The following is a 14,670-nucleotide window of genomic DNA, read 5'->3' on the forward strand; positions in this document are numbered from 1 at the left end:
AACGGAGAAAAGCGCAACTTCAATAGAGCTTCAAATTTTTGCACAAGGGTCCAATTTCAGCAAGTGTGATCCTAGTTTCAAATTATAAACTTTTGTTTATTTCAATAAACTGGTTATCCCTGGTTCAAGAACTAGGATATTGTATACAAGGCTGCATATATTTCCAGCTTTACTCCAAGCCACAATAGGTTATACCAACCACTTACCAGTCAAAAAAGAAGCAAAATGCCAGATGTATTAATTTCTGGTAACATTACTACTACAACATTATACAATGCCAATCATTTTGTAAATTATTATATAATAAATAAATTATTTTCTTGAAACAAAAGGAATACGTGAGAACATTAATATGATCTTTTATATGTACAAATTTTTAAGTGTCAAATATTGACAAGATAAATTAGATCCCACCTGTCATTAATATACATAACAAATTTATCTTTGGTTTAAAATGCTTAAAAAGTAGTAGCTTTTTAAAAGATTCTTACATTTTTAAATGAAGATCTGAAGTTCAAATATTAGTAGATCATATTTAAATACCATGAACTACTACGGAATGCAAAAATATAAGTACCAGCATGTCTCCGTAAATCAGAGAAATATGAAAAAGCATGCACCAATAGCAAAATAAGAAGAGCAAAATTGGCCCAAAAGCACATTGAATCATGGATATAAATTATATTTACAGTCAGTGGCCTCTCTTCATCTGCATTAACTGCTACCCAGGAAAAAAAAGCAGTACTGTATCTTTAAGTTTTAACTAGGGACATGTGACGTATACTATACACATGAAACTTAGAAGGATTACAAGCTTACTAGTTGCAACAACACAAAATTGTCCAATCATGTTGGGGAATCAGACAGCAAGCCCACATTCTTTAAAAATGACTCCAACAAAACAAATATTATAAGACAACCAAATATCAAATCATAAATTGGGACTTCAGTTGCAAACTTTTCTGTAATATACGCTGCAAAGGCTTGCATATGAATCGTGTACATAACCAAGATGTTTAATCTATGAGTAAGGCACAGTTTGTTCAAGAGCTTTTTTATAATATCTTACACAGAACTTCATAAGCCTATTCTTTTTCTGTGGTGCATAGAATTCCAAAACAGCATCACATCTTGGTTATAAAGTGTGTAAGGTAGCAATAAATCTGAACCAAACTGATAAGTAATTCATGGTTTACTAAACTTGCCTGTATAACATTAGCTATGCGTTGATATGAGAATCCAAACATATATGAACCAGACTTGTAATGACGCTTTTTCTCTGCACTGGCTTTCAAACCATTGCCAAGTTTTTGCTTTGCCTTGTCTAATCTTGCATATATTTTCTTCCAACATTGTGCCGGAGTGGATCCATCAACCTGTGCAGAGTGTAATGTAAAGGGTTAGACAACAAGGTCAAAAGCTTTGATAGTTTAATGAAAATAATGCTTTCAAAAGTATGGGGATTTCTCCAAAACAACATAAGAAATATCACATTGGCATTTATTCTTCTTAACATGCCTGCTCAGAGTACCATGTATTTCTGCAACCAGAAAATTGAAAGAAATTAACAACAAAGATCCAAATTCCCCAAGGCAATGACCATCCCAAGATTACCACCTACACATGGCTGGAACCAATAGCACACAGGCTTACAATTTTTTGTCTATACAGACCTGCTACAGTTCCACAGTAAACAATTTTCCATACCAGTTGACAGTAGCTACCCACAAACCACCTAAGTTGGATCCACTATGTTGTGCATTGTATGCGACAAAAAGGAGGGAGGACACAAATTCCCTTGAAAACAGATAACAAAATGCAATAACCCTGTTTTTTGTTGCATTATGGATACATAAAAGGCCTACAAGCTCAACCCAGACCTGTTTCAACATATGTAGTCACCTTAAGGCTATCAATCCAATGAGAGTTCTCTTAGAATTAATATGGAATATGTGTGGATTGAAACCGATTACATCGAAAATTGAAATGATTTTAATGCAAATTATAAATATGTCAGTGGGAGTTCTGAAGCATCGCTTACATTTTATCAAAACAATCACTCCAATTTTGTGTTATATTTGGAGAAATAGATTTTTCTGGTTTTAAATAATAGTGTATAACATGAGTGAAGAAAAATACATAGTTAGCACTAACATTTTTCAACAATTGAAATCATCAAGGGCAACGACAATCTATGAGAGATAACAAGCACAAGTTATTATATATACTTTTTCATTATTATAATTGTCTTTTTTTGTTTATTATAATACTTATTATTATTATGGTCAACTATTTATAAAAATATTGCTTTTACGGACTTCAATTTTTTTCAATTTTGTTGAATAGCATTATAGACATGACACATCTACCTAGACTGTAGATGCACCCAACTACTCTCCATGCAATTGCCATTGGCAATTGTTCCTCAAATGACATCTATCTCAGAACTTCTCTTTATGATTTATTATTTTGAAAATGTTCTTCGTGATTCGTTTTCTATTACAAATGAGCTGGATCACTAAATGATGGAAGACTACATAGGGTTTAGTCACATAAATAAGCTAAAAGGAAGATGCTTACAATAACAAAATATGATATTATCAATGAATAATCAGTGCATCTATAACAATGGAGTTTACCTCCTCATATATGATCTCTCACTGAGCGAGTCATTTCCACTTATTAATGTGGGTAGACCACACTACACAAACGCTAAACAAAAGCATAAACTATAACCTCCAGTCATAAAGTGAAAATTGACTTACAGTATTGAAAGAAAAACACATTGACTAGCAACTAAAACATAAGAACAAGACATTCTTCAGAAGCTTCTTTGAAAACAGTTCTTGGATGAGGTATAGTTCCTCGTAACACTCATAAAAGTGTAGCTCTCAACATTAATTCTCAAGTTCCTAGATTCTGCCTCCCAAACTCCCAAATTGCAAATCTCTCAAATTATTGGACAACCATTCATCCATAGTGCTCCATCAGGTTCTCTCATGACCCTCATAAGGGCATAATTCATAGGATTCACAAACTCCCAAACTATCTAAACAAACATCCATACCGAGCTTTATCTATATTAGATCCCTTTCTGTTTTCCAAGTGTGGGCTTTTTAAAATGAATAAAATGCCCTTTCTTCAGTAAGATAATCACTATTGCCAACATTCAATGAATCTTCAACAATGTCTACATTTGCAACATGTGATTGGTCTTTAAAGTTTCCTTGAAATCATCATTAGCTCAAAATCCACAATTACAGGATATGTGACCCATTTTCTTGCAATGATGACATTCCATCTTCCTTTTGTCTTTAGTTGATTTGCTACTATTGTATCTTGACTATAATGCAGCCTCTGGGTCGAGGATAACCTTTTGTATCACCTATATTTTCTCTCACCTTCTTGAGGCACAACACGTGAAACACATTGTGGATCCTTCTCTTCTCAAATGGTTCTAGCTCATAAGCCACCTCTCCAATCTTTCGTATGACTCTATAAGGCCCATAAAATTGAGGCTTTAACTTTTCTACCCCACTCCTCTTTAGAGAGAACTTCCTGTATGGCTGCAAGCGCAGGGAATCTAAATCACCATCCTGAAAATTGAGCTCGATCCTATTGCAGCCCACATACATATTCTGTTGATTATGTGCACTCTGCAAATTTTCTTTAAGGACTTTGAGAATGTCCTAGCTCTCCTCCAACCAATCCCTGGCCTTTGGCACCCTGTTGTCCCTGAAAGCTATCTCGATAAATGGAGAGGCATTATACTCGTATGGTGCCTGTAATGGTATCATAATGATGGACATATGATAAGTAGTACTGCAGTAGTATTCCCACAAGCACAGCCACTAGATCCATGTCTTTTGCTACCCAACCAGATAATACCTCAAATAACCTTCCACCCATTTGTTTACGATTTTTGTCTGGCCATCTGTCTATGGAAGATAACTAGTGCTAGAGGTCAACTCTATCCCTACCAATCTAAACAATGCTTGTCAGAAGGCTGAGAAATTGGTTATCCTTTTCGCTGACATTATGTCAAGTACTCCATGTAGCCTAAAAATCTCCCTGAAAATAATTTTACTACTTGCCTCTCTGGAGTGCGCAAATTTGGACAATTTGTCAACTCTCTGGCTTGTACCCTTGGAAGCTATGTAATGAAATCCATGGAAATACTCTCCCATTTTTTATCTAGTATGAGAAGTTGTTGTAACAATCTTATGACATGAGCATGTTCTTCCTTGTTCTGTTGGCAAGTAGTATACTTCATCATATTCCTCCATACATCGTCTTTGAGGCCCTTTGTCACATGCTTGTCGATATGTTTTCAAATATCCCTGATGACCGACTAGAGGTGAATCGTGGGCAACCTTCATGATTTTTTCTTTGAGCCTTGACTCGGGGACTAAATAAATCCTACCTTTGTAAAAGAATGATGGCATCTACTACCTTGTACCTGTCATCCTAGATTATCACATCCATCAACTCATGTGCAAATTTATTATTGGAGTATTCTACTAGCAAAAGTGCCTTCTAATCAATAGTGATCTCCATGTAAGAACATGTTGGTTTCCTCAAGATGGCATCCGCTACCACATTCGTTTTCCTCTTGACATACTCAATGTCAAAATCATAGGCTCGTATCTTACTATCCTATTTTTGTTGTCTTTTATTTAGACCTTTCTGCTCTAAGAAGTACCTCGAGATGTTGTGGTCAATTTTGATCACAAACTTCCCACCCACCAAATACTGCCTAAATTTTGTCGATGTGTGCATGATGGTAAGCGTTTCCTTATCATAGATAGAATAGAGTATTTCCATCTCCCTTAGCTCTCAGCGCTCAAAAGTTATTGAGTGCTTAACCTGCATTAACATGGCCCCTATGCCTTCCCATCATGCATCGCACTCCAGTACAAACAAGCAAGAGAAGTCAGGAAGTGCTAGGACTGGGCAAGTCCTCATCACCTCCTTGCTACCCTCAAAAGTTTGTTGTGCCTCTTTTGACCATCTGAAAGCTCCCATTTTGGTTAAATTTCTTAGGTCTGCCACCAACTATGAATATCCTCTGACAAATCACCTATAGTAGTTGCATATGCCCATAAATCCATGTAGCTTCGTGACAGTCTTAGCTGTTGGCAAATCAAGTATAGCCTAAATCTTTTCCTGGTGCACCTGTACTTTTTGTGCACTAATAATATGCCCTAGATACAGAATCTTCGTCATTCCAAATTCACATTTGGACTCCTTAGCAAAAAGGGATTATTCCTCCAATATGCTCAACACTTCTTCCAAGTGTCTAAGGTGCTCCTCCCAAGTCCTGCTATATATGAGGAGATCATCGAAAAATACTAATAGAAACTTTCGCAACTGCTTCTGAAAATATGGTTCATGCATGACTAGAAGGTTGTCAGTGCGTTGGTTAAACCAAACAACATGACCAAGAATTCATAATGTCCATAACGACATATGAAAGAAAACTTATGTACATCTTGCTCACGTGCCATGATTTATTGATAACCTAATCATAAACCAATCTTTGAGAAATAAACTACCCCGTTTAGTTCATCTAATAGCTCATCGATCTTGGGTATTGGGTACTTGTTCTTGATTGCCTTCTTGTTCAAGGCCATGTAGTTGATACACATCCTCATGGACACATCTTTCTTTTTGACCAGCACAACTGAAGAGGCGAACGGGCTCAAGCTAGGCCTTGTGTGCCCGATATCCAATAGCTCCTTAATAGTCTTCTCAATCTCTTCCTTAAATCTCTTGGGGTGCCTATAAGGAAGAGTTGTTATAACTAGCTTTAGACATTCCTCTAACTCTATAGTGTGCTCAAATCCCCTATCAGAAGGCTCTCTTGGTGGGATCTCTCCAAACACCTTATGAATCTTGCTCAATAATGCTTGGATGTAGGTTGAGCAAATCTTATTGCCATCTGGCAAATTTTGCATTGTCACCATGCATTCTGCAGGCCATGCTATGTCTCCATGTTGAAATAGGGCCTCCATATTTTTGGTTGTGACAACCCTCAACAAACCATTGGTCATTCCCCTCAATAAGACTCTCTGCCCATTAGTTTTGAGAAACTACATTTCCATGGTTTGATAATATTTCCAGTGCCTTCCAATAGAAATAAGCCACTAGACTCCCAATACAAGATTGGTGTCGGCTAACTCCACCACATAAAAGTCGTTAGTAAGAGAATAATTCCCCAACCTAAGCTCCATCTGTGGGACCTGTTGCCTCCATCAACACACACCTAAGTTAGTGAGAAAAGGCCCTTAACCCCACAAGGTGTGGCTTGGTGGCAAAACTAAGAGATGGGGTTGTCACCTATTCCCAACTCTCTCAGTTTAAGCTCTCTCCTAGTTAAAGCTAAGGGGTAGCTCAACTAAGCTCTTCATGCCTTCAACTACAATCCTTGGCTCAATGTTTGGTGGAGCTTGAGGAGTAGCTCGACTAAGCTCTTCATGCCTTCTTTTAATTCCATCTGCCTCATCTTGCTCTCTTAAATATGCCCTCCTCGCCGACGGGTTTGTTGTTTTTGTGCAACCTGCAATCCCCTGTCCTCCTCCATGCAAAATATGTGCCTTCACTCTTGGGTAGGAGCCCTTGTATGAATCACTACAAAGATTACATCGCCATTCCCATGAGCCACCACCTCCACATTTTTTAAGCTTTTGAACATGCCTCCAAAGAGGATAATATTCAGCCCTTGGGTTGGACCTGGGGCTTGAACTTGCACCTTGGTTGGAAGCCATTGCTGCAAAAAAAAAAATAATAAACAAATCTGTAAAGAAAAAATGTTTTTCATATATTTGGAAGCATAAACCCTCGAAAAATAGAAGAAATAGTGGGAAAAAACTAAGAAAATGAATGCTTCTTACCCAAATTAATTTTTTGTAGCTGAAGCTACCCCAAAATGCTAGAAAAGACGAGAAATATGGTTGTAGCTAAGCCAAAAACCAAGAATGTCATAGCCGAAAACTCTGCACTCCAAATCTGCTTGTGAAATCTCTTTCTCTTGCTGCTAAAATCTCCTTTGCTCAATGTTAAAAACGCCCTAGCTGAAACCATTGCTCTCTTACTCTTTTCTCCTTGCTAAAATCATTCGTCTTCAAGTAAAACAACTTGCTCAATTCATGTAATGAGGGAATGAGGCAAGAGTCTTTTTATAACTTGCGAGAGCCATCTAAAAGAATCCAAAAGATATTTTACTTGCCTAATAAAATAATAAAAACAAACAAACAAAAAAAGTGGAAAAATCACAACTTAAAGGTGGAAACGCAGCCGTACGACCTGGAAACGCGTTTCAGGTCGTACTGGGCCACATTTCCCCCATGTGAAATGTGCCAGTACGGCCTGAAACGCGTTTCCAAGCCATACCAAACACGTTTCCACGTTTCAGTTTCGTTTCAGCCCAAAAACATCCTTGGGACCAGCATTTCCTACAACATAGGCTCAAAGTAAAGCGTCAACTTGTAGCTCAAAGCAACAATGAAATGAAGGATGCAAAGCTCAAGTAAAAATGTAGCAAACTTAATTTAATAAAAGAACTGGAGTTTTGAGGTTGTATTAATTCCCAAAATTTACCATGTGTGAATGAGTATTAGCAAATGGAAAGTGCATGCAAGAGAAGCTAAATTGTGAAAGTTAAGAATGCAAAACAATCCATCCACAAGAGTCCTCCTTCTAAATGAGGAGGTGGGATACCATGGAATGAATACCAAGCTCCCTCAAGCCCAAGAAGATTATTTTATTAGAGGTATTACAATGAGGAGAAGGCCTTAAAAGGCTGCCCAAAAGATGAAGGAGAAACTTTTACACAATCAAAACTATAGGAGCTAGATTCCCCTTCTTGTATAATGTGAAAATGTGGCAACCAAAGTAGTTAAAGAGACCTCCTCAAAATCTGAAAATTACAAGGGGAAAATCAGCCTTAAGTGGCCCACGGCCTAGCTTTATGTGCAGCTCTCAAATGAACTCGGCCTTACAAAAAATGAGGGACTCCAAATGCTCACGGCCTCCTTGGGAAATGATCCAATCATGCGTCGATGGGTCCTACAAACACTTGTTATGAGTTTGTAGAAGATGTCCCTCAAAAATCAAGATGAAGTGTATAAGTACAATTACAATTTACAAAGGACTAAGCTAAAAAGTGTGAGTAAACTCTCCTCTTTGATTAACCATTTTAAGCTCTTAGATAGCAAATGAAACCAATTGGAGCACAACGTTTAATAAAAATTATTTAAATTTAAAAGTACTTGACTTCTATGCAAGTTATGTCCTAAAACCTCTGCAAAACACTTTGTAAGACTATGAAAACTCAAAGAACAAATGAGAACTCCTTTGAGAATGTATCAAGAGTGGATTGGTCTTTCCAAAGACTTCCCCTCACGCTTGATTCTTTGATCCCAACAAGATGTTCCCTCAACAAAACTTCAATCAAGAAATAGTTCCATATAGATTTAGCAGTAAACAATGATAAGAAACTCTAGAGATTTATTTGAAACCAACTAGAGCATTTTATATATAGAGCATACTTCTAAATCAAATGTCAATGCAAGATAGCTTTATATTAACAAATCTACAAGAGCATATGGAAACAAATTAGATCAAAGCATGAGTAAAAGAATTATTCCAATGATCAACAATTCATCACACTCCAAAAGGAGGAACACCTCATGAATGAAACACCAAAGTCATTATTGATATTTCTAAAAGCGTACAAGGCAGCGACGTTTCCGCAGGCACAATAGCTAGTAACAAAGATACATGTGTGAGAGGCCACAGCTCTATTATATAGAAGCTTGGGAGCCAATCCCAAGGCAAATGGTGACAATCCCAACACAAATAGGTGACAATCTCAATGCTCTTTCATGCAAATTTGAATTTCCCAAGTGACAACTTGATTTCTTCCTTAGAGGCCCATGCAATCCTTGATGAGGGAGCTCGAATTAGATGAGAGGACGTGTGGAAGAGTGAAGTGGAGTGGTAGGAGACCACTCACCCCCTCACTCAAGTAAACTCTAATCCAATCTCAAGTCAACTCATGATATCTCCTTGAAGCTTGAGTTAACTTCCTCAAATCGTGGATCTTGTCACTGGAACTCAGTGTCTTCTCCGCAAAAAAAATTGATTTACTTGATTTGTGGCCTATGTGGAGTCCACATCACTTAGTAACTCAACTTTGACCTTTAGATGAATTTCCACCTCATTTCCACATCATTTGGACATGTGTAGATAATTATTTTTCTATATTTATTTAATTGTTGAGCTAATTTATTGCCACATTTTCCACAAAACTTAGGAAAAGTGGGTTTTGAGGGTCTAGAACTTATTTTTTACCCCTCAAAGTGTGGCATAGTAGAAATATGAGGGTGAGAGGTCTAATTTTAAGCACACATACCCCATACAATTTCTCTAGACATCACTTATTACATTTTACATTTAGATTTTATTCAAATTTCCGCTTTCCGGAAAATTTAAAAAATTAAAAAATTGACCCCTAGACCTAATCAAATTCCACGAAATTTTACGAGTGATCTAGTAAGGTAATATACAATGACTCTAGACACTAGGACTCACCCAAGGCCTCACCATCAATGTAATGTCCCAAATGAATAAAATTTGAAACACGCACTTCACATAAAAATATCATACATTTAACAGAAGATTGCCATGTAAAATTAAGCAGACAAGGCATTGCAATACCATAACACAATGAACAGGAACAACCTCAGCTTTATTATATTAGATAAACAAGGTTTTACATGCACATATAACCCATATAGCTGAGATAAACTAGCCTCAAACAGATCTACAATAATGCCGCAATCAGCCTCCAAAACAAACCGAAAACCAATAAACTGCAACCTATGAATCCTGAATGGATTCACCAAGGGAAGAGATGGGTGCTCGCCCACTCTCATTGAATCACCCGAGGGTTTCCGTCCTAGGGATACTGCTAGAGTAGAGAACCAGGTTCTCAACCTCTCGTACAAGAAACAATATCAAATCCAAGATGTCCTCCAATAGTCTCCTCCTCTTTTATAGATTTGATGGACTCCTCTAGAACCTTCTATTTTATTATTATTTTAATCATGGAGCACTTTTCCCTCTTTTATTTCAATTAAAATAATTATATTGGCTTTCAGGTCACTGAAACTGCAGGATCTCCTCAGGTCACTGAAACTCATATCTAACCATCCCATCTTATAGATCTTCTCGTTCTGGTTCCAACGATCTATTACACTAAGGTGTTCCACCAATTAATTTCCCTGGGATGCCACCTCGAAAATAATTAATTAAGTTATACCCAATAATAACGGTGATTTTTGAAAGTTAACAGAATGCGACAGAACGAAAGGCAAACTATGTGGATGATGGAATATGTCGAGAGAATGCCATCAAATCCCATAAAAACTCCTCAAAGCTCCATCAAAACCCTTGATGACATAAACCTACTCCACTGACATAGTCATCCCCTGCCCTTGAAATCCACCCTGGCTGTACAATGAAGAAGAATAAAAATGGGGACATGACAATCCTCCCACCCCAAGATTGCTTGCCCTCAAGCAATCCAACCAATTTGGTGGTCCAACGGAACTGAGACCCAATGCTCGGATCCCATACAAACCATTGGTCCACGTTACGCCCCCAAGCTATCGAAACATGACTGTATCCTCGAATACCTGGATCCCATGTCCATCTTTGACTCAACCTGCTACTAGTAGATCCACCTGGATCCCAATGCCACCAAGAAGGAGCATCAAAGCTCCATGGTTCATGCTGGCGGGAAACCCATTCCAGCAAAAGCAAGGGTAACAGATGGTTAGGATCAATGTTGATCGATAACTGGGGCGTCGTATATAGTATAGCCACCAACACCCCTTCCAAAACATCAAAGAAGAAATCAGTTCAAATAAATACAAGAAGAATATATTGATGTGTACGTGATATTTTCTCATATTGGGACGTGACCCGGGGAACTCCTATTCCGTAGGGGGTAAGCCTCGTTCCCGGGTGATATGGGGGCCCTTCTCCTCTCCAGTCATAGGGGGACTTATTCTCTTTCCTCTGGGCCATTGATATGTTATTATTCTATCTCTCAGCCTCGGTGCATTCGAGCAGTCGGCAAGAGCCTTATTCTAGCAGGGAAGAGCCGAGTGTACAGAATATGGGTTTCCAAGTCATTATTACACCAAGAATTGACAAGTTGATGGGATCGACTCAGCGTTCGGAAGTAGGGTTCATCGGGGTGAGCTCTTACAAGAACCGGATCTCCCCCTTTCCATCTCTGCTTACGCTACCACATGATCCTTATTAGAACCTCCTTATCAAAACCCTTCTTCTGATTAGGACACTTAGTGGCCTAGTGTCTAAATTGGTGGCAAGAGAAGCATTTTATCTTGCTCAGATCTTTCTTCTTTTTCTCGCCCTTCTAACCGGACTTGGCATCGCCTTGGCTCTTCTTGCCCTTGGCCTTGCTTCCTTTGCCTTCCAAGTCAAATTTCTCCTCGTCCTTAGTTTTCACTGAAACTCTAGCTCTCGTCCCCCTCCGGATTTCTTATTGGACGCAATCTCCCCACGGCCTTTCCTAGATGGGAAGATTCTCTCTACCACTAACTACATCCTCAAAATTCTCCCAAGACTTATAAAGTCCCAGTAGCGCAAGACTCGCAAGGTCATTGTCTGCTACAGTCTTGCCCACTCTAGCTAGCTCATCCCGAAACTGGGTGAACTTGGAAAGGTAAGTAATGATGGGCTCTCCCTTGCTCATCTGAATATTTCTTAGCTTGTCCTTTAAGGCAGGTTTCCTGGCATCACTAGATCCCTGATACAAAGCCAAGATGCCTTTACACATATTGTTTGTTTTCATCTTCCCATGGAGATGAGGGATAATATGGTCTTTGGCCTTGGTGTCATTCTTGTTATGTTAAATCAACTATTGGGCATCTGTGTGCGCAATTTGTGGTTTCTTCGCAGACTCTAGCACCCAAATATCTTCCAACACCACTGAAATCGCTCCCTTCATGAGCAGAAGTTAGAGTCTCCCTCTAAACAGTTACTTCCCTTGGTCCTTGAAACAACATATTGTTATCCAAAACACTGCTCTTCAAACTCTAATGTAGGGCCTACTAACTGAATTGCACTCTTCGCTGACTGAACAAATCCTGGAGTTAGTTTTTATACAGAGCAGGGCTCTAATACCATGTTAATTTTCATGAAACTTTGCAACTACTTAGATGAATTTAATGAAAATTCAAATCAATTGAAAATTGAAACCAAGTTTAACTTTCACCAAGATACAAAGTTTCTTCACATTCAACATGTAGTGAAAAATACTTGATATAAAAACACATGCACACACATAATTTGACACCAATGTTTTAACTAGGAAACCCAAATGGGAAAACCTGTTTTCTTTGTTGTGGGCTTTTTATTGATTGTTCTTTGAGCAAATAGATCTTTTACAAATTCAGTATGTTGCTACTACAGCCAGCAAATAGCCTCTGAGAAATTAATCTCAGCTCCACAATTGATCTCAGCATACTCCTAGACCACTACTCTTGGCCTTGAGAAGACACTCTTGACCCTCCCTCTTAATCTTGTCCTGCACACACAATTGTATCCTGCTAAAACTAGGCTTGGCTTTTGCTCTTCGAATTCTGATCTTTGCTCCTCAACCAATGCGCTCTGCCAACAATAAAGAATCATCAATATGTGCCTTCATCCTTCTCTTGCCTTAATAGATCTTCAATTCATGCAAGGAGGCCAAGTTTGAATTTTTGTTCACACAAGTGCAACAAGTTCCTTTTGCTAGTTAACTGGAGCAAGTCTCAGTTACACTTGGACTAGCTCTCAGTTAGCCAGCTAGAGTTGCTCCTTGATTTCCTCTAGTTGTAAATCGAGTTGATCGAGGACTTAACTTATCCTCTCTTCCCATGTCTCTGGAGTCTTAACTCATCCTAACTGAACTTGTCTTTGCAATCGTAACTTGTCCTAACTGGACTCGTCTCTACCACTGTAAAGCTCCAACACTACACATAGAATCTATTGATGACCATTCCAGCGAACTAATAATCGACTCATCACACTGAAGTCTATCTCATGAATTCACTTCATGCTAGAAAAAGACAATTTGAAGTCCTTACTAGCTAAGGCACAAGCTAGAAGACCTTCCTTCGCTACATTTTCAACAATAAACATGTATATAATTGTATCATGTAAAAGGTTAAGTGAATAAGTCCAAGGTTGGAGGCAAATGATGTCAAGAGTGCCCAAGTTTAATAGTTGACAGCGAGGGGGCAAAAGTGGCGTTGGCTCACTATCAAAGTCCTCTAGATTGAATGAGGGGTCTAGCTATATGATCCCGGGGATGTGATCTGAGGCCAAAGGAAAGAAGCTATGGATAAGTCTTTGGATGCTCTATTGGGGGTAGGGAGGAACTCATTAGGTTGTGGGGGGTGGGCTGTTCAGGAACCGTATGGTACTAAACCCTTTGATGCTCTGGGTCTGATGCTCTAGGTGTGAGTGAATTGATGTTTGTAGATGTTAGAAAATCAGAAAGGCAGAAAGATTTTCTTATGTTGATAATTACTTGTGATATCCTTATGTTCTTATTATTTTCTTATGTTCTTCTTTTATCTTTGTTTCATCAACCAAGACCCTAGACCAACCTACCTTCCTCCTCGTAAATGTCAGCTCTTCAAAGAGCAACTACAATCCAAAACTTTGATCCAGCAGCAAACTTTTCGACGCAACTACTCCAAATTTTCGGCCTCCCCAGCAACTGTAGAATTTCAGTCTTCCAGCATAATTTCGCACGTGTGAGATAATAGAGAGAGAAATCGACTTCCTTAGCAAGATAATGACCTTCTTCTCCTTCGCTAGCCCCTTCCTTCTTCTTCCTTGGAATTTGTACCCTTTACTACATCCAACTACTGCACTTTACTGCAAATCAAACTTGTTGAGGGAGTGTTTCAAATGAGGTTGAGTTGCTTCAATATATAGGCTTCTTCTGAGGTTGAATTACCCTGTTTGAGGCCGACTTGGTGAAGGAGGCCTAGAAGACCTAAAATACAATAAAATAAATTTCTTTCTTGACAAATAATTCCCAAGAAGGGTTTCTTACAATATGACATGGGCAAGGACACTTGGGAACTCATAGTTCAGACTAGGACCGAGACGTCTGAAGACCACCGGTATTGGATCCGGGATCCCAAACTCCAACGGGACGGCTATCCCTCCAGCGTTAATATGACAGGCCACGTCTCTGAGGACTTGAACCCGAGTAGCCTTTCTTTCTTACCCATAGGATCTTACTTGTGCTTCAGGACTTTTATCACTAAAAGTAACGGTTTGGGCGGTAACAAATCATAAGGCCAAACCTGGAATGACTTAATGTCTAGCTAACCACCCATGTCGCTTCTCTTTGACTTCTCTCTAGCACCCTTTGACTTGAATATGATCATCGAAAAGAGAATGATTAGCTAGTCATTCTCCAAATACGAGTCTCCTAAAGACCGACTAAGTCATTCTCCAAATACGTGCTAGTCATTCTGCACGTGTGATCGCCAAAGCTCATGGATTTTAAATCCCAGGAATGGCAGCATAAGCTTGTTCAGTTTTCCTTTTTGCTGGAAAAATTGGCTCTGTGAA

The 14,670-nt window shown here is 38.7% G+C and overlaps 1 protein-coding gene across 15 annotated transcripts in view; it reads right to left on the minus strand.

Annotated features, from left to right (window-relative positions):
* Positions 1 to 14,670, minus strand: part of LOC149263220 (histone-lysine N-methyltransferase TRX1-like) — a 372,050-nt gene that overhangs the window by 321,998 nt on the left and 35,382 nt on the right. For all 15 annotated transcript variants that reach the window (XR_016259237.1, XR_016259234.1, XR_016259240.1 and 12 more), the window contains exon 10: positions 1,206 to 1,376. Coding sequence is in view for 3 of the 15 variants with exons in the window: in XM_089425947.1 (XP_089282073.1) it covers positions 1,206 to 1,376 (171 nt within the window). In the remaining 12 variants the exon portion in view is untranslated. The remainder of the gene's footprint in view (positions 1 to 1,205; positions 1,377 to 14,670) is intronic.

This window comes from Pinus tabuliformis, chromosome 6, assembly GCF_031772625.1.
Source record: "Pinus tabuliformis cultivar Carrire ecotype Pingquan chromosome 6, CPIR1, whole genome shotgun sequence".
NCBI classification, from domain to species: domain Eukaryota; kingdom Viridiplantae; phylum Streptophyta; class Pinopsida; order Pinales; family Pinaceae; genus Pinus; species Pinus tabuliformis.